The following is an 18,374-nucleotide window of genomic DNA, read 5'->3' as shown; positions in this document are numbered from 1 at the left end:
ATCAGTCATTAACAAATCAATTGATCTCACACATTTCTTGGAGCAGTTTACAAACTCTTTTCAGAGGACACACATTAAATCTTTCTCATCACTGGCTGATGGCATTTCACCACCTATTAATTATCAAAAAGGGCATTGATCTAATCACACACAGTGCTCCATTGATTTTCGAGATAGGATTAATGTGATTAATGAGAAGTTGGACACTTAAAATTTCTTTTCTTGACTTTCTTGAAAGAGACTTACCACAATCTAGTGAACACACGTTTGAGTAATGTCTTTATTGCACATTCATTTTCGGAATCAAATATTTGGTAAAGTGTTGCTTTGTAAAACAAGCAAAAGAAAATTATAAAATACAGTGCAACACATTAAAAACAACCACAAAGAAACTGTAAAAATGATCCTTTTGACTCTAAGAACATTGTTGCAACACCAAAATAAAAAAGTAATTTAAAACATCATACATGATTGCTCAATTGCTGGCATTTTTCAACATTGGATTATTATTTTATATTTACATACATAAATTCTAACAAATTACTATTCAATAGTGATGTTGTCCCTGGATTTTGTAAGTGCATTAATGATCAGTGTTGTGGTGACACCCTCATCAGAACAGTTTGTATGCTGTGCTTCTTCATCAGTGCAGTCCACCCACAGCAATAAGACCAAGGGTCAGCGACAGCAGCAGCAACTTTATGGAGCCTTCAGTTCCCGGAGCTGCAGTTAGACAGAGGACAAGGTTCATGTTAAGACATGATGAAATAAGACACAACAATTAAGTGTTACAATTAGAACTGTAAAAAAATCAAGTTAAATCTAGAAAATTTCCGTGGAATTCGAAATGAAATGTCATCTGAAGCCGCAAAAATGTACTTGTATTCAATGATTTTCAGTCACTTCAACTATGGCCTAACCAGTTGGTCCCAGGCTGGTCAGAGTGCACAAAAACCATTGAAAGCTTTGTACAAACAAGCAATTAAAGTTCTGGATAAAAAAACTGAGGCACTATCATCACTGTGCAATTTAAAAAACCCCCCAGCCTTTTAGACTGTCTTCACACATTTGCAGATTTGAATCTGATTTACAAAGTACTGCATGATTTGGCTCCAGATCCTCTGGCATAGTTCATCAACCAAAGAAACAGCTCTGAGCGGGTCACCCGATGCTCTGTCAGAGGTCACTGTTTCATTCCTCTGCGCCGGAGCACTTTCAGTAAGTCGACCTGGTCAGTGGGGGGCGCTAGTGAGTGGACTCATTACCTGAAGAGATTAAACTACTCACAACATACAAGGTCTTCACTAAAAACTTGAAAATGTGGCTTATCGACTCCTATAGCTGCCAACACTAAACGACAAGCCAGTTGTGATGTTTGATGTTGTGATCAAAAGTAATGTTTGATATGTGTGATTCTCTTTTAATAGTACAATGTTTGAATATGTATATTTTCACTATATTGTAGATGTATTTTATTGATTTTACTATTCTATTGCTTTTACTGCTTTTTATACATCATGGCCAGTGGACTACACATGAAAACTAGCCTTCTGGCTAATTCTGGCTTTTTTAACCATGTATCATCATGTTGTCTGTGTAGGTTCTCAGTCATCCAGGTCATGGTTATCCAAAAGCTGTTGAGTCGATCCACTGGACGTTGAGAAAGTTCTTGAAGACGTTTTGTCTCTCATCAAAGAGACTTCTTCAGTTGTATAATCATGTGTTTTATGAAATTGCATTGTCCCCTTCAAATAAACTAAACTAAACTAAACTAAACTAAACTAAACTAAACTAAACTAAACTAAACTAAACTAAACTAAACTAAACTAAACTAAACTAAACTAAACTACACTAAACTAAACTAAACTAAACTAAACTAAACTAAGCTAAACTAAACTAAACTAAACTAAACTAAACTAAACTAAACTAAACTAAACTAAACTAAACTAAACTAAACTAAACTAAGAACTGAATGGAAAGTAGTGCTGAGTCAAAACCTAACGTGCTTGTCATGACCATATTTTCAAATCCACAAATTCATCAGGGCATTAATTGTTTCAAAAAACAGTTTTATCCTCAACTTTAGTATTTATATTTTGTCTATTTACTTTTGTCATTAATGTTATGGTATACTCTTTACTGACTTTGCTGCCATTCTGGTTTAAGAAGAATTTATTTGCTGCACTGTATTTTCCAAGTGTCTAGAAAGGAATGCCTGACTCACATAATGTATTTCTTCTCCTACATCCAATAGTGACCAAGCAAAGGTAGATAACATTCATCAGTACAAACCACATATATTACCAAACAGCACAGACAAAGACAGTTCAATATTTGCCAGTTCATCCTTCAGGTTAACCCAGACAAGAGAAATAAATAGTGTGCCATGAACCTAAACCAAAAAAAGTAGTCATATTACTAAAGGACCCGTCCAGTGTTCATTATTGTTTCACACTATTTAAGTTGAGTTTCCACAGTGGAGAATTTTACAGAATAAAAACTTGCACCTACCACATCTGTCTAAACTTGCAGGCATCACTGGTTTTTGTTAACTTCCATACGACAACACAGTCTATTGAAACATTTTTGCATTATGCTAACATAACTGAGTAGAAATCTAGAAATGCTCCTAAAAATCTATTTTGAACACCAGGCCTTTGATCATTTTTGTTAATATTAAATTCGCAAACAATATGATTAACTTTCGTTATGACATGATTATCATGCAGCACTGACTAAAGTAAATTGCATTGTGATCTAGGTGTAATATTGTGTCTTTTAATTTGCGTAACACTGATGGATATAATTGAAATATCCATGCAGTTCTGAAATACAGTCGTGGTTCAGAGTGAAAAAAACAGGTCTTACAATATGAGGGTTTTCCTGTTGGATGTGTGTAAACTGAACATGTAAACCAGGGAGTGCACATACACACCTTCTGATCTAGGCTGAATGGTGAAAACAGTCTCCATTCCAGCAAGAATGTGGTCAGTCACATGACAGTGGAGCAACCAGGTACCTGGATTACCAGCCACCATTTCCACTGTTTGGAAAGTCCCAGGGAAAAGGTCGAACACGTCTGCACGGTGAACACGGTCAGTCTGACACACACACACACACACACACACACACACACACACACACATACACACACAGTACAACAAAGTGGAAGAAAAAAAACAGAACTTGAGAATGAAGCAGTCCACGTTCCACATATTACAGCATCCAATATGATACCAACAAGAACCATCTGGAGATCTCCTTGGCCAATGCAAAAAATGATCAAACATATTTGCCTTAATACAAACTCTCTTTGTTAAGCAGTCAGTTGGAAAGGCATATCCGATTGATGCTAATGAATCCTATTTATGTGTATTTTTATTATTATTATTATTATTATAGGAAGAAAAGATTCAACATGATCTGTACTCTTGCCATTGAAATGCATGAGATAAAATTCTAATAAATTGTAATTTTCAAAAACTCCACATCAAATAGTTTCACGCACATCGATACAATTTATAAAAGAAAAAAACACAGTTTGTGTGTTGAGAGTTCTGTTGTTGCTATGCAACTGTGTACCCCTTCAAATATTCCACACTTTTATGCAATCCCCTTTCAGTTTTATTGGTCATTCCCACACTGAGTTCCTAATGGAGGTTATCAGTTAGTCCTCTATTGTATGGTATCCATGTGAGGGGGTGTGGTCGCTGGCTTTGTTACCATCAGTCCACATGGTGCCTTGTTTTACAGCCTGATTGTTCTTTTGGTGCTTTGGTGTTGTTTCTGATGCCTGAACTTTGCTCTTATCTTTGTTGTGACTGTTTTGAGGCTGCTTGTCTGAAGTCGTTCCCTTGCCGGAGATGTTTTGTTGGCCGTCTGCTGTCCTGGTTGTTTCTACAGCCATTAAGTGTGGATCAAGGCCAGTCTTAGTGGTGACCCAGTGCTGCTAAGCTCTTCATTCATTCATCTATCAGATGTCTGAAATACACATTGATCCTATGTGCCCCTTTTTCTTATACTGTTATTTCCTTGCAGTTGGTCTTTGTCTTGACTTGTGATTATCGTATAATATACTGTGTGTATAGCTACAGTATATGTATATATACGGTATATTACATACGGTGATCAAAAGTCATGACAAAGACCAACTATAAGGAAAGAGAGAGAGAGATAGAGGGAGGTTTCCAGTGTTTGTTACCTTGTAAGTAAAGGTCTCTGCGTGGAAGTGGACAGTGTGCATGTCGACTTCATTGCCCATTCCCAGTAGATACCAGCCAATTGTCTGGCCCTGTGTCATCACCAGTCCGTGGAGGTTACCATACAGTTGACCATTGATCCCTTTGAAAGATGCATTCCACACATTCAGACATCATAAACAGAATCAGAGACCGGCAGACGTGCAATACTTACAATAAATAACATTAAAGGCTAGAAAATTTCCATTTGTGTCATGAACCACTAATATTTGATCTATGATAGTATTTAAGTTCACGTGTATTTTATTATTTGTGTATATTCTGTCTGAGGCCACACATTTAATATGTTAGCTTAACTACAAGTTGAATTTTCCCCCAGCGCATTCTAAATTTTAAGTACATTATTGTATCACTAATTTCACCAAGCGATTTTGCCACTGAATCGATTTCAATTTTGACAGTGACATTTTTTTAAAATATGGTATAAAATTACGTTGTCTAGAAGACATTTTTATTCTCTTACCATGCATCATGTTACTTTCCTCAAAATCTTCAGCTGGCACGAAAGTCTCAGGGTCAACACCGAGATAATCTCTGATGTTGTCATCCAAATACCATGACTGGTTTTCGTCATGCACCATGAAGAGCAGAGCAAACTCTTTGTCCACGTCTCTCCTCTTTCTGTCCGACCCCTCCCCATGCTGCAGAGTTCCTGGTTTGCAAATCACCAGAGGCCCTAGGAGACCACTGTACAGATCCTGAACATAAACAGAAGATACATTTTTAACATAAATATGCGTGTTTAGACAGGAATTCCTGTCTAAACACGCATTTTTCACAGCAACACTGTGACCCATGTGTAGCCATGGGCCTGTTACTGTAAATGAGGCATATGTACTGTATACCTTGATGAAATTAACGTTGGAATAGTAGGCATATGTGATGCAGTTGGGATCTGTGGCGCTGGGACTAGAACTTTCAGGAACATCCAATGTCAACTCTACTATGGTGCCTGAAGCCAAAAGGACATAAAATACATATGAATCATTTTGGTTCCAAGAAAAGGTCAAATATAATATGAATTTGAATTGAAACGTGATTTTCACCAGGTTTGACAGGAACGTGTGCGCCGCTGGCTTTAACTCCATGAGCGCTAATTGAATACGGCCGGCTGGCTTTGTTCATGAATGTGATCACAATCTGTTCTCCCACCTCTGCTTTGATTATTGGACCTACAGTGGGAAGGAAAGTTGGGTCCTCGTCAGTCATTTCAACATAAAAACAGCGAGAAATTAATCTAAACTTACCCATTATTCCCAAGTGCTGTTGGTCGGGCAAACGCTTCTTCTGAACCGTGAAGGTTTCGTCAGTGTACTCTCTAAACACCGCCTTCTTATACCGAGAGCCAATTCTGTTTTCTGTTTTCTCCACAAACACACTTCCTGGACTGGGAGACATATACCAATTTGCTTCCATTAACAAATAGTAATAAGTTATGCCACAAATAACAGGTTCTGGCTACAACAATGAAATACATCACCTAGCAATTATGTTACTCACCTGTCTCCTGATGTGTGTTTCTCCAGCTCCCACTTTCTGTCAGGTGAATAGTCCCACTCTATTTCTTCAGCACTAATAAAATATTGTACAATCTTTGTTGGCTTTAAGGACATTTGCTTTACTTTGTGATGCGGGCAGAGGTTCACTTTGTAGTGATGCCTCATGCCGGCTGAGAAGTGGTCTGTTACTCTGCAGTTAACCTCATACACACCTGTGAGGAAAGTGAGAAGGGGTCAAAGGTGTGACAACGAAAAGTGTTCATGGAGTTAAGAAGGTTACAGAGAAAACATAAAACAGCTGGAAGAAAACCTTTTGTCACGCAGTTTCTAATTTTAAAATTATGATGGGGTCTAAGTTTGTTGAAGTTGAATTATGGCTTGAAATGCAATACAAATGTGTACATGTTTATTGTGTATCACTTCACTGAAGATTTCTGTGTATTTCTTTTAATTACTTCACATGATATTTGAAGTGAAGCATTTGAAATTCAAATCTTTTCACAATCTCAAATTATAGATTATTCTAATGGAGGAGTAAATGGAGTTTTAACATTTTCAACTGGTAAATTTTGAACTTTTTTTTTGGTCTTTTCTCCCAGTGTTTGATTCAATGCTCATTCAGGCAGTGACAATGAATAAGCACAGTCTGATGAATGTGGTGAAACTCTTTTTAAGTCATGCTATCACATCCATCTCTTCCATTTTCTGTAACCTATGAGCATACCCCAGCTGTATGAGAGGAAGGACACAAGTAGCAAAACACATGACAAGTCATACCAATGGCAAAATCAGACTCAAGAATTCACATTTTGTTACTTTTTTTATGGGTAGAATCCAGACATTCTCCACTGAACTCACAATGAAACAGAAAGAACAAACATCACCATGCAGGATAGTCTAGATTTGAACCAAGAAACGTGTTCCCGTGAGACAATAGTGCTGCCTTGTTACTATGTCATCCTTCATGTGATATTCGTGCATCCATCATGTTACATTGTATCTCTCAGACATTACTTGGCAAAGTAATCCTCATGAAACTGAAACAAATTTATGATTCCTGGTAAGCAATAGTTCGTTCTTCACAGGAAAACACATTCACAAGCTTACTGAACTATGTTTGAAAAAAAAAAAAGTTCCCATCAAACAAAATATGACGTCCTTAAGTGTGTACGTAATGTTCACATACAAAAGGGATGTGGCTGTTTTGAATGTCAGAACTGAATGCTTGCAAGTGTGTGTGACTAACCGGGAGAGACTGGCTGCATGGCGACAGCAGCAGTGGTGTGAGGGAACACACTGACTGTGTCTCTTCTTGTGCTCTGTTTCGTGAAGGTGTTGCCTTCAAAATAAACACCATGGATATCTGCCTCTGTACCAAGTCCAAAGATATACCACATGACTTTGTCCCCGGCACACATTTCCAGACCAGGGAGGTTCCCATACATAAGCCCATTTACAGCTGAAAGGAAAGGGATGCTTTAGAAAGGACAGTACAAAAACACACGTGCCACACCAGAAAATACACTCAAATTATCGTAAGTGACATGAGTGTCACATGGCAAGATAAGACTGTACAATCTTTGAGAAACACACTGATTACCATGCATTTTATTGCTCTCTTCAAAGTCCTCTTCAGTAACATTTGATGGACTTTTGGCAAACATCTCGACATTCTGACTCAAATACCAACTCGTGTTTTCATCCATGACAGAAAACAGAAGAAAGAACTCTTTATCGACATCTTTCTGTGAAACCAAGCACAAACAGTAGCAGTAAGAATGTGTTTAGGGTTCAGTATTGTAGCCTAATTCGGAATAAAAACTGAATTGCTATACACACCATTGAAAATTCACAAAATATAAATGGTTAGGTGGTATTATGTTGTCACGAAGGTGTAATTTATCTTATCTGTACTTGGCAAAGTTCACAACAAGTAGCATAAATTATGGTCTTATCTCATTTTTATGTATCTGACACATGTGAAAAGACGTTTTTGTAGTACCTGGGTGCCCTTCTCCCCCAGCGTTCCTTTCTTGCACAAGAGGAGAGGCCCGACTAATCCAGAATTGGTGTCCATGCTGGGATCAGTGCCAGAGTAGTACAGGTAGGGGATACAGGGGGTATCAGATGAAGACGGGCCTTCAAGCACCTGCCAGACATAGGTGAATTTCTCCCCTGGACCAACATGGGAGCCTGGCTTGTTAACATCTACAACATTACACACAGAACCAAAGCAATGAAATCACAAGAACCATGATGTATTGTTAGGTCAGTATGAAGTACTTGGAAGATACAATACAAAATATTTTCTGTTGGGGTTTTTTTTTGGAGTGTGCTCTAATATTCTGCAACTTTCTCACCATCTTCATAGCTGCTACCCTGGAATCGTTTGTCGTAGTGCAGCCCGTGAGGCTGGATGCTGTAGTTTCCATCGGCTTTATTCATGAACGTCACTCTGAAAGTATCTCCTTCCTCTGCCCTCAGGACTGGGCCTGCACAAATGAGACCAGTAGGGTTAGCAGACGAGACTCATTGAGAGAACTGAAAGACGAGACACCAGTGCAAAAAAAAGGAAGTACGTCAGTGAAATTGGGAATCAAGCCTTACCAAGGAGCCCTAAGTGTTTTGAATCAGGTAATGATGGCTTTACAGTACTGAAGGTATCGTCTGTGTACTCTTTGTAAACCACTTTCTTGTAGATACCTCCGATTCTCCCATCATCATTTCCAAAAAAGATCTCTGACGAACTAAGAGAGGAAGAGTTGGGTAGTAGGGGTTGAAGAATATGGAGCAAACGACAAAATAAGACAGACTGAATTGGAAAGACAGGAATCTGTGGCCTTAATGAGGCAGTGGTTTCATTCCACAAAATAGTAAACATAACAAGAAGTTAATGAGTATGTTTTAAGTAGTGATAAACAACAATACAAAACAAACCAAGTCACTCCATCACTCTGTACTCTGTTTACACCATAGACAATACAAAGATCCCTAACCTCAGGAATGAAGCTCATATACAACTAGTCCAGGGGACTTACACAAAGACAGGAGGTTTGGAAAGCCTTAAAGGGAAAATGAAACCCTTCCTGGATACTGACTTTTAAACTAATTTGTTAGCTTTTGCAACTATATTTATAATGTTACATAAGTACAAAAGCAAAAAAGAAAAAGAAAAAGTCTCACAAATATTGGACCACTGGTCTCATGATATTGCTTCATAGCTATAGAGCACCCAAAGCAGTTTTGAACTTTTAATGAATATTTAAGTTTTTTTTCAGGGTTAGTGTTGTGTTATTAAATACGACAACAGAAAAAAAACAGATTAGCCAGACATCCATTAGATCTCCACAGACATTAAGTGGTAAAACATGATGACATTATAGGTGGGAGACAACTATAATGGAGCCACATTGATCCGGGTCAATGTGTGTTTGTACAGTACATGCTTCAGTAAGCTTTTTAATTACACTTGGCTGAGCAGTGGACCTTTATCTTACAGTGACCTTCTAGGTTATCAGTGATTATTGTGGATGCAGCATTGCGTGACACATTATATAATAGGGTGGGTGTCTGCACACCTGTCAGCGTCAGTCAGGGGTACATCATTAATCAAATCCTTTCCTGAGGGAGCGTAGTTCCACAGGACATTCTCTGCAGCCAGGTAGTAATTCCTCACCACACCGGCCATCACTGTGGAGTTGACCTTAGGGTCACACGATTTCACTTCATAGAAGGCCTGCATTCCACCTGGAATGGATAAAACACAATAACCATACATGTCCACAATCTGAACCTTCTTAACTGTTCATTAAATTCCAAGATGTCATACAGGCTCAGTGAGATTATAGAGTAAGTTTTTCTTTCAACTTCATCTTTTTTTTCATGAAAATGAATTTCTTACATCTGATAGGACATAAAACATACAAAAATACAATATTCCTCTCTTTTAAACCACTGAAATTGGATGACTCTATAACGGGTGTCAAACAAAATCACACAAGGGACCGAAATTCAAGACACAGCCTATGTTGCAGGTCAAATAGTCATTACATTTATTGTCCCTGCAAATTTTTTGACCTAAAAAGGTCAATTTGAAGATTATACAACTGCTTTTCTTTAAATAAAATAGATTGGTGATTCAGCTGGGTCATGAGTTTGACACGCGCTATAATAGAAAGACCTATATGACACAAAACAGTAGTATTGTGCAAACACTACTACGTGAGCATTATTATAACATATTGTGCAAGAGGGGCACTCCAAAAAAGACTCTAAGTGATTTAAACACGCAGTGTCTTCATGATAAAAGAGGAAATACAAAGTGTGACTTCATCTGGCTTTGATAAATAACTTCCAGAATGAACTTGCATTGTCAGCAACTCTACACAGCCCGTAAAATATCAAAGAGTTCGAAGGTGATAAAAAAAATCTAACGTCAGGCACTTTACCTATCAAGTGATCATTAACTTGGCAGGTCACCAACCACTTCCCACTTGCTTTTGGGATCATCTCAGCAGTAGCAAACGTGGCAGGGAACAGGCTGAGTACATCTGTGCGGTGGCCACGATCGAGCACAGTATTCCCGTGGAAAAAGGCAGAATGAATGTCCACCTCATTACCCATGCCAAACAAATGCCAGGCCACTTCACGATTCTGGCATAATTCGATTCCGGGCAGGTTTCCAAACATGTAACCGTTAATAGCTGTCAAACAGTGAAAAACATAGACAGGTTGGATGATGGGTTGAGATAACATCAGTATAATATCACGACACTGTAGTCATGTGATGTTTATCTGTGATCTCTCTCTCTCTCCTTCATGATTCTGATCACTGGTCAATACCCACAGTGAAGATGAAGCTTTTAAGTGTCTTTAGTGCATGGTGATGGTGATATTTTCAAGAGGCTACATGCTTGGCAGCTGACATAATGTCACATTGAAAAATAAGTGGGGAACTGGACATTGAAAAAAAATGTAAAAGAAAGTTTGGCCCAGTCTCAAGTTTTATTCTCGGAAAACATGTAATCCCTGGTGGAGATAAGTTAGAAGTGCTAAAAACTGTAAATGTAACGTGTCTGTGCAGTAATTTTAGCATTAATCTCACCATGCATCAGGTTGGACTCCACAAAGTCCGGGTCTGTTAGGTCTATTGCAGCTGGGTCAGAGACGTTTTTAATGTTGTCCTCCAGGTACCAACTCAGGTTCTCATCCACCACGCTGAACATCAGGAAGATGTCCTGGTCCACATCATTTCGAGCGGACTGGTTTTGTTTATGACCACTGACTGAATCAGCAATCCTCTTTAAAATTCCTGCAATCATTGAGAGACGGGGGGAAGAAGACATGAATGTTTACGCTTTTACACAGTCAAGGATAGATAAAGTAATATTTAGTATTCTCAGTTCCCTTTAGATGCCTGATAGGTTGGATGGTGAATGTTTTTCATATGAATCTTCTGTGGGTTTTCTTTGTAGTCATTAAGGGCTTAAGGTTTGTGGATGTTGGTGTAATTTGTCTTAATGATATGGGCAAGGATAAGCAACAAATGACTGTGACTATCATTAAAGGATATACTAACAAATTTGATTTGACTTTACATAACATCCAAATAATATATACAAGAAGAAGCCAACAATATTTGGACACATTATGAGGACATTTTCTTCTGATATAGAATCAGTTAGGGTCAAGTTTATGGACACTTGAAAAATATTTTTTTTGACCAAATGTTCAAGTATTATACATCATAGTAATTCATTTCAGATGATTTATTCTGTCATTTGCAACAAATCACACTCAATTTAATGCAATTAAATGTGTTTATACTGAGACAATTTAACAGGAGATCAACAACTACATAATTTTGGCATGCGTAATACAATTAAATATAAATTTCAAATGTTACTAAGACATTTAAAGGAAATAATTTAGGTATAATTATTGTTTCAGAGCCCAGTCACACATCTTCATACCTCTCTTGCAGGTCAGCAGAGCCCCAATAAGTCCTGAGTAGATTTCCCTGGGAGCATCCAGGTGAGAGTGGTAGACCCAGGTCAGGCAGTTGGCATCATCATCTGTGGGGGCAAATTCTGGTCGCACCTCCCAGCGGTAAGTGTAACTGCCTCCGGGGGGAACAGAGTCATCCTTCTTCAACTTGCCTGATGTCCCATCTGGATAGAGCGCCCCTAGTAGACAAACAGAACATGTTTATACTGGGACCGTCTGTTTCCTCAGTTAAGTATAGAATATCAGGAACAACAGCATTGTCTTTATCAGGCACATTTCTGCTTTACAAGTGCTGCTGAATGATGCATCAAACAAGTCTTCTGTGTCAGCTAGAAAAAAGTTTGATCATCACATTCTTCTATGTAAACTAGTCAAAACAAGATCACATCTATTTCCTCTATGGATCTTATATCCCTTGAAGGCTGAGCCCACACATGTTGTAAGTCTGTATGAACCTTGAACACACATACATTTCAGACCTGACCTCTATATCAGCTTGTAGTCCTAAAATCCTCCATCCCTACATCTCTATCCTGTCTAGCCAGAGGGTGCTGTTTTAAAGAACAAGTTGACCTGTTATCATGAAATTCTCTCTTTGATTAGTAGAAATGACTCCGGGTGTAATCAGTTCTAAGAGGAGAAAGTAATTCTAGAACTAAACTAAATGTAGGATTGTTTCACTTCCCCCAAAGGTTGTGGTAACTCTTGAGCATCTCCACAGATTAGTGGGCAACGGAGTTCTTGTTTCGCAACAAGTAGTGTTAAAGGTTACAGACATGCCAGCAGGAGGTTTTGAAATTGTGCTCTGTCATCCGTCACTATTTTGTAATGTCTTAATGGTACTATTTGAATGACATTTTTATTCCTCCTTACTCAGCTGTTCTCAGAGAGTGTCATGATGTCTTGCTCTCAGCATTACTCAAACATCAAATGTGAGGCTTTTAGAGTAAAAACTAGATGAAAGTGACGGTATTTAAAGAATGTGAATCAGTATGTATGTGAAAAAACTTACTCCCTCTTATAGCTGTAATGTTTTTTGAAACATGAGCGAACAAGTGGCCTTTATTTTAATGTATAACTGCTATCGTAATAATTACAAGTACATATACTTCTCATTTAAGAAATTCAAAAGAGGCACCAAAAATTACCCCTCAGAAGATGATTTAATTGATTTTGGATGAGACGTGTTTGTGTACTGTGTATATATTTTGTCAGATTTTACCTTCTGCATTCTTTTCATAGAAAACTCCATGGGGATGCATAGAGTAGTTCCTGCTTGCAAAGTTTTTTAAGTGAACAACAATGATGTCATCAACCTCGGCTCGCAGAATCGGCCCCAGGAAGCCCAACCAGGAAGGTCGGGGGGCCAACTGACTATAAGTAGCATCTGTGTACTCCCGGTACATGGCCTTCTTATAAACACTGCCAGTCCTGTTGGGTCCTCTTTCCAGGAATATAGATGCATGTCTGAGATAGAAGAGGAGAGAGAATATGAATGATGGTTGATGCAGAGAGGGTGGTGAGTGTGTAGGAGGAAGAGGAGAACCGGATATCTATTTTTTTTAATTTCACACTCTTTTAGTTTAGAATCACGTTTTTTTTCTCTTTTTTTAATCTCCCTATAAAACTTGAGGCACATTCTTTCAAATGAGAAACACAAAAGAGGATAAACTTTGGAGTGTACTGAAATTAAAAAGCCGGACATGAAAAGAATCGCAAGGCAATAAAACACTCATTCACAGTATCACATCCGCTAAATTCTCACTGTGGAAAACTATGCAACTGTATGTTATCACAAGAAACATATCGTCTCTGGTTGCAGGTCTCTAAACTATTCCACTTGTCATCACTGTTATTACGTTTCTGTGAACTAATAACGTGTTACAGGACAGGCAGCAAACAGTTTTGCAACTGCATGTTGAGTCCACAGTCAACAGGGATGGCAAAAAGCTTCACATGTGTTGTGTTTGGAAATGGATTGTAGTAATGAACATGTCACTATTTAGTGCCGATGTGTTACCTAATGAGTCCCAAATTAAACATGTACATTACATACTAACAGATGTACGCGGACATATTTTCAGTAAAGTGAGATTTTATTGCCTTTATTATGAATTAAAAACAGTTGTATAGTAGTCGAAGTGACCACACCATAGCTTGAAAAATATTGTATAGGTGGAAATGTTAGAGACTAGAATCTGCCAGTGGATTGAATGTGACTAAAAATGTCTATGAATTAAAAGAAACTAACAGATAACACTATATCTGGATTAAATCACAAGTATTATTCAGCAAAGTAAAACAGGGATTAATCAGAAAGTTATATTTGCATATTTTTGTAACTTCCTAGGTTTACTAACTTTACTTATATGTAATGATCACTGAATTGAGATAATGATAAAAACTCCTTTCCCAATTAGGGTTAGGGTCAGTGCCTGTTTCTCTTGTGTGCTTTTGGTCATTGAAAAATAAATGAGGCCAATTTGTCAAAGTTAGTCACTGAAGTCTGTCATCTGTCCTGATAATGTCACTATCAACCAAAAACACAACACCGATTCCAGGGGTCTCACGTCAGGATGACATAGGAATCTGAATGCCTTGTGGACAACCAAAACTCACTCATCATCCTCGATGCGTTTTCCGTTCAGCAGGTTTTTTCCACTTGGTGCGTAATCCCACAAATCTTCAATGATCCCCACATAATAGACTATCTCCCTGCTGCGCCTCCCTTCCGCTCCAGAGGAGGAGGAGGAGAGAAAAAACAAGGAAAAACTCGCAAACAGCCCCAAAATCCGAGCCATGTTCGGAAGCCCAGTCCGCTAGACGCAGCTCACAGTCGGGGTTCAGGACAAGTGGGGAACTCCGGCGGCTCTTCCTGAAAGCGGTGAATCAGCAGTGCGCGACTTATGAAACTCCGTGATGTGGAAAACAGTCGGAGCATTGAGGCCGGTGAGGCTGCGACTGCCTCTGCTGGTACCTCACGTCCAGGGACGGGACCCGCCCCGTGAGCGCTCCCTTAATTATTTAAATGTTATTGAAATCGCCTGCTGGGAAATTAAAGATAATTAATCTAATTTGTGTTTAAAATGCAGACTCATGCGCCGTGGGTCGTCAGGGAAATTGGGTGTCAATTTTCCGAAGCTGATGAACAAGCACACCAGTCAAACGCTCTCTGAAAACAGAGGCGCGCATTCAGCGTCTTCAAGCTGTTGTGCAGTGAAAATAGTTCTAAGTCGTGCATTTAAAATCACAGTTAGTGTTTAAAAACGCTTCATAACAGATCGGGAAACTTAATCCGGCTACATTTGATTATTTCTGTTGCGTAATAATAGTTGTGAATGTTAGTAACTAGTTACTAGTAGGTTTCCTACCTTTTAACAGGGCCGTAGATGTAAAGTTCTACAGGTGCAGCCCCCCTCACACACGCACACACAACATACCCCCCAGGTATACTTTATTGTCGCTGCTGTCATAAACAGAAACAACTGTCGTTGAGGATAAAAACATAGAGCTATTAATATTTTGGGATTGATTTATTTTTTTTATATTAAAACCAGGGCTTTGAACCGGTTCATGAAACGAAAACGAAAACCGGAAACTTTTTTTTTTTTTTTAATGTTCCAGAACAGAATCGGAACATAAAATAATTGTAAACCGCTTAATACCGTTTTTTTTTTTTCGTTCTTGAAAAAAATACTGACTTGATGTTTCCCTTCCTGTCATTCACTGGACGGGGATGAGAGCAGAGAGAAGCAGCAGCAGGTAGGAAAAGGGCAGTCTCCCAGTCACAATTTAAGCATAACAGGTAAACACTGCAGTGTGTCAATCTTAAAAACGCATGATTTAGACATGAACTCATTGGCTGCAGTCATTTTCAGAGCAGTGTGTCCCCATACTGCCAGCGCTTTGTAGTAATATTGAGCTGTGGGACAAGAACAATGAAGATCTGTTGTTCAGCAATAAATGACATGGCGGAAGTTATTCTTGTCTTATTTCATCTAGTGTGTAAGTAGGAGGCATAAGCCTTAACTACAGTGATATAACTGTCATAAAGCAGAGGTGTAGTGCTGTGGTACAGTTTACTGTAGGGTAGATATATATCTATAATTATAGTATATAAACTAATTGCCTTAGTTGCCAATTTAAAAGTCCTTAAGTTACTGTATTTTGTGCACCATTCGGCTCATTGTATAAAGACACGCAGTCTAAATAACGGAGTTTATTTCTGTACTTTAACCGGACACATGGCGCACCTTATTGTCCGGTACATGGCTGCTAACGGAAGCAAAAAAGTGACTGTGGCTGAACTGTGTTGTACTATGTATTTAAATTTCAAAAAATACACCGACATTATTTTTTTAAATATGTTTTTATTTCTTTATTTTTTAATAAATCTGTGCTAAATCCTTCGAAGTCCTCATCTTCGGTCTGCATTGAATAGCTCGGTAGTTTCACTATCGCTGACCGTCTGGTTCCCGGGTGTCTGACCGGTAATGATGCCGGCTTTTGGGAAACATCGGACAAAAGTCGAAGCAGACACGTTAGTCCAGGATCCACAATCCACCACATATTGTGGGGGTGTAACTCACTCGGCACTGCCCCCAGTCCTGGTAAACGTGTGTTCACGTCTCTCATCCATCGCTCCACGACGCACACAGCTTGGCTTTGAAGGCTCTGTTCACACCGATGTCCAGCGAGTGGAGTTCTTTCATTAATCCTCCGGGATGAAGAAAAGCTCAGAATTCAGCCGCTTGACGTGGTTTTTGACAGAAGTCATCGCTGCCTGCGTACGTAGTGACGTGATACGTCCTATGTCGGTGGACAATGGTCGATCTGGTGGATCTCTGACAAAAATCATACAAAAACATGTTTACAGATTTCTGAACTCAGTGTACACATTAGACGCTTAATATTAAAAGGCGCAGCGTTGATTTTTGAGAAATTTTAAGGCTTTTAAGCGCGTCTTATGGTGCGCTAAATGCGGCACCTACATATTTATATTTACAAGGAACGTTATTAACCGGTTCAGGAACTTTATTTTTTTGTTCTAACTGGTTCAGGAACGTCAGTTTATGGGTGGAACGCAAAACCGGAAACGTTATAATTCCGTTTGTGTTCGGAACGAACCGATTGGTAAAAAATTCTGGTTCAAAGCCCTGATTAAAACATATATTATGAACATTCCCATTCATTGATAGGGTATAAATGAAGCAAAACTATTCTATTATTATTATCCAGTCTGAATTTCATTGGTAAAAACCATTTTAAACTTTTTTCTTTTTGTAATCAATAACCAAATCAGAAATTAACAATTTAAATAGATGAATTTAAGAGCTATAACAACTGTTATACCACAAAATACTACATTTACTGATTGCTGTTGTCTCATAATGATTCATCCCTGAACTTTTTAGAGAAACTTTCTGGTGCAGTGACTTGCTGTAAATGTAATTCACAGTCAATCTCAATCCATTCCAGATGGAAAAGACTTCCAGTTCTTTAAATTTTCCAAGTGACATGTTCTGGTTGCAGTCTTCAAATTCCACCAGAACTTTTTCACTGGGTGCATGTCAGTTGAATGCGATGGCCACACTAGATTTTCAAGACTTCTTGTGACACAAAGCCTTGGTGGACTTAAGGGAACAGTTCACATCTTTGTTCTTTTGGAATGTCCAGTGACACCCAAGCATTCAGTTTTCCACAGATCGGGAGAAGTTTTCTCAGGGATATCCTGCTACTTAATGCAGTCCAGTCCACCATCTCTTACTCTTACTCATGTTTTGTTCTTCCTCCAGATAAATCGCTGATGCATTGGTTGCAAAAGTTACAGTTTTAGTTAATCACTGAGCAGCATCCCCAAACTGATTCCAAAATAGATGCTGTTATGAAGGATCCTCAGCCATCGGGGGTTCGAATCCCGCTCCCGCCAGAACATCCATCGGAGTGTGAGCTGACGGTGGGAGGTGTCCCAGCCACCGCCGAGGCGCCCTTGAGCAAGGCGCCGTCCCCCCCACCTGTCACTCCGCCTCCCTTGTACCACTATATGTCCTCTCTGTCTACTAATTGCATGCCTACAGGCCCCTAGTGTGTGCTTCAGGGGCCTGTAACCTGTAACACATATATGTACATGTGTGAGCGTGAAGTGTAAAAAGAATTTCCCCGAGAGGGATAAATAAAGTACAGATTATTATTATTATTATTATTATTATTATTATTATTATTATTATTATTATTATTATTATTATTATTATTGTTATTATTATTATTATTATTATTATTAACCTACAGTTTAGCTTATTCATCATTTAATAAGCAACAGTGAGTGGGTTATTTTTAAAGTCTCATAGCAGAATTATTTACACATACAAACTGTAACACACAAATAAGCACATTTAATTAAAAAACTTATGTTGTTGTTACCTTCATGTTTTTTTATATGTTACGTTAACTTATAAAATGAAGTCCATGCGCAGCTCCTTCTGAACAAAACCATTGAAAAAATTTTGAGTTGAGATATGTAATCCTCCATTTTTATAGTAAAGCAAGGTGAGTGAAAGCAAATGAATTGGTGCACTTGACGCCCTGACTATACAGTAGATTGTAGTTAACC

General features: G+C 38.6%; 1 protein-coding gene across 2 annotated transcripts; it reads right to left on the bottom strand.

Annotated features, from left to right (window-relative positions):
- Positions 1 to 271: 271 nt before the first annotated feature.
- LOC137606039 (ferroxidase HEPHL1-like) lies at positions 272 to 14,696 on the bottom strand. Of its 2 annotated transcripts, none has more exons than XM_068331071.1 (19): positions 14,384 to 14,696; positions 12,987 to 13,231; positions 11,731 to 11,943; positions 10,863 to 11,069; positions 10,207 to 10,461; positions 9,337 to 9,505; positions 8,366 to 8,505; positions 8,119 to 8,250; positions 7,761 to 7,966; positions 7,359 to 7,503; positions 7,005 to 7,217; positions 5,760 to 5,970; positions 5,507 to 5,646; positions 5,306 to 5,431; positions 5,105 to 5,211; positions 4,723 to 4,957; positions 4,202 to 4,341; positions 2,936 to 3,101; positions 272 to 723 (listed from the first exon to the last, which is right to left on the bottom strand). In XM_068331071.1, exons 1-19 carry the CDS (start codon positions 14,563 to 14,565, stop codon positions 644 to 646), a joined length of 3,312 nt encoding a protein of 1,103 aa, XP_068187172.1. In that variant the 5' UTR covers positions 14,566 to 14,696; the 3' UTR covers positions 272 to 643. The 2 variants fall into 2 exon arrangements, 1 of the variants encoding a protein (XP_068187172.1); XR_011037820.1 differs by lacking the exon at positions 272 to 723 and adding an exon at positions 3,724 to 3,970 and having other exon boundaries at positions 2,990 to 3,101.
- Positions 14,697 to 18,374: the final 3,678 nt, after the last annotated feature.

Source organism: Antennarius striatus, chromosome 13 (assembly GCF_040054535.1).
Source record: "Antennarius striatus isolate MH-2024 chromosome 13, ASM4005453v1, whole genome shotgun sequence".
In the NCBI taxonomy this organism is placed as follows: Eukaryota; Metazoa; Chordata; class Actinopteri; order Lophiiformes; family Antennariidae; genus Antennarius; species Antennarius striatus.
Note: the sequence above shows the minus strand (reverse complement) of the source record. Positions and strands in the feature narration are given on the sequence as shown.

Coding starts and splice junctions, on each gene's coding strand:
- LOC137606039 (XM_068331071.1), bottom strand. CDS start 14,565: ATGGCTCGGATTTTGGGGCTGTTTGCGAGTTTTTCCTTGTTTTTTCTC. Junction 11,070..11,730: donor TCTGCTGACCTGCAAGAGAG/GTATGAAGATGT, acceptor CAATGATTGCAG/GAATTTTAAAGAGGATTGCT. Junction 8,506..9,336: donor CCCCTGACTGACGCTGACAG/GTGTGCAGACAC, acceptor TTCCTCTCTTAG/TTCGTCAGAGATCTTTTTTG.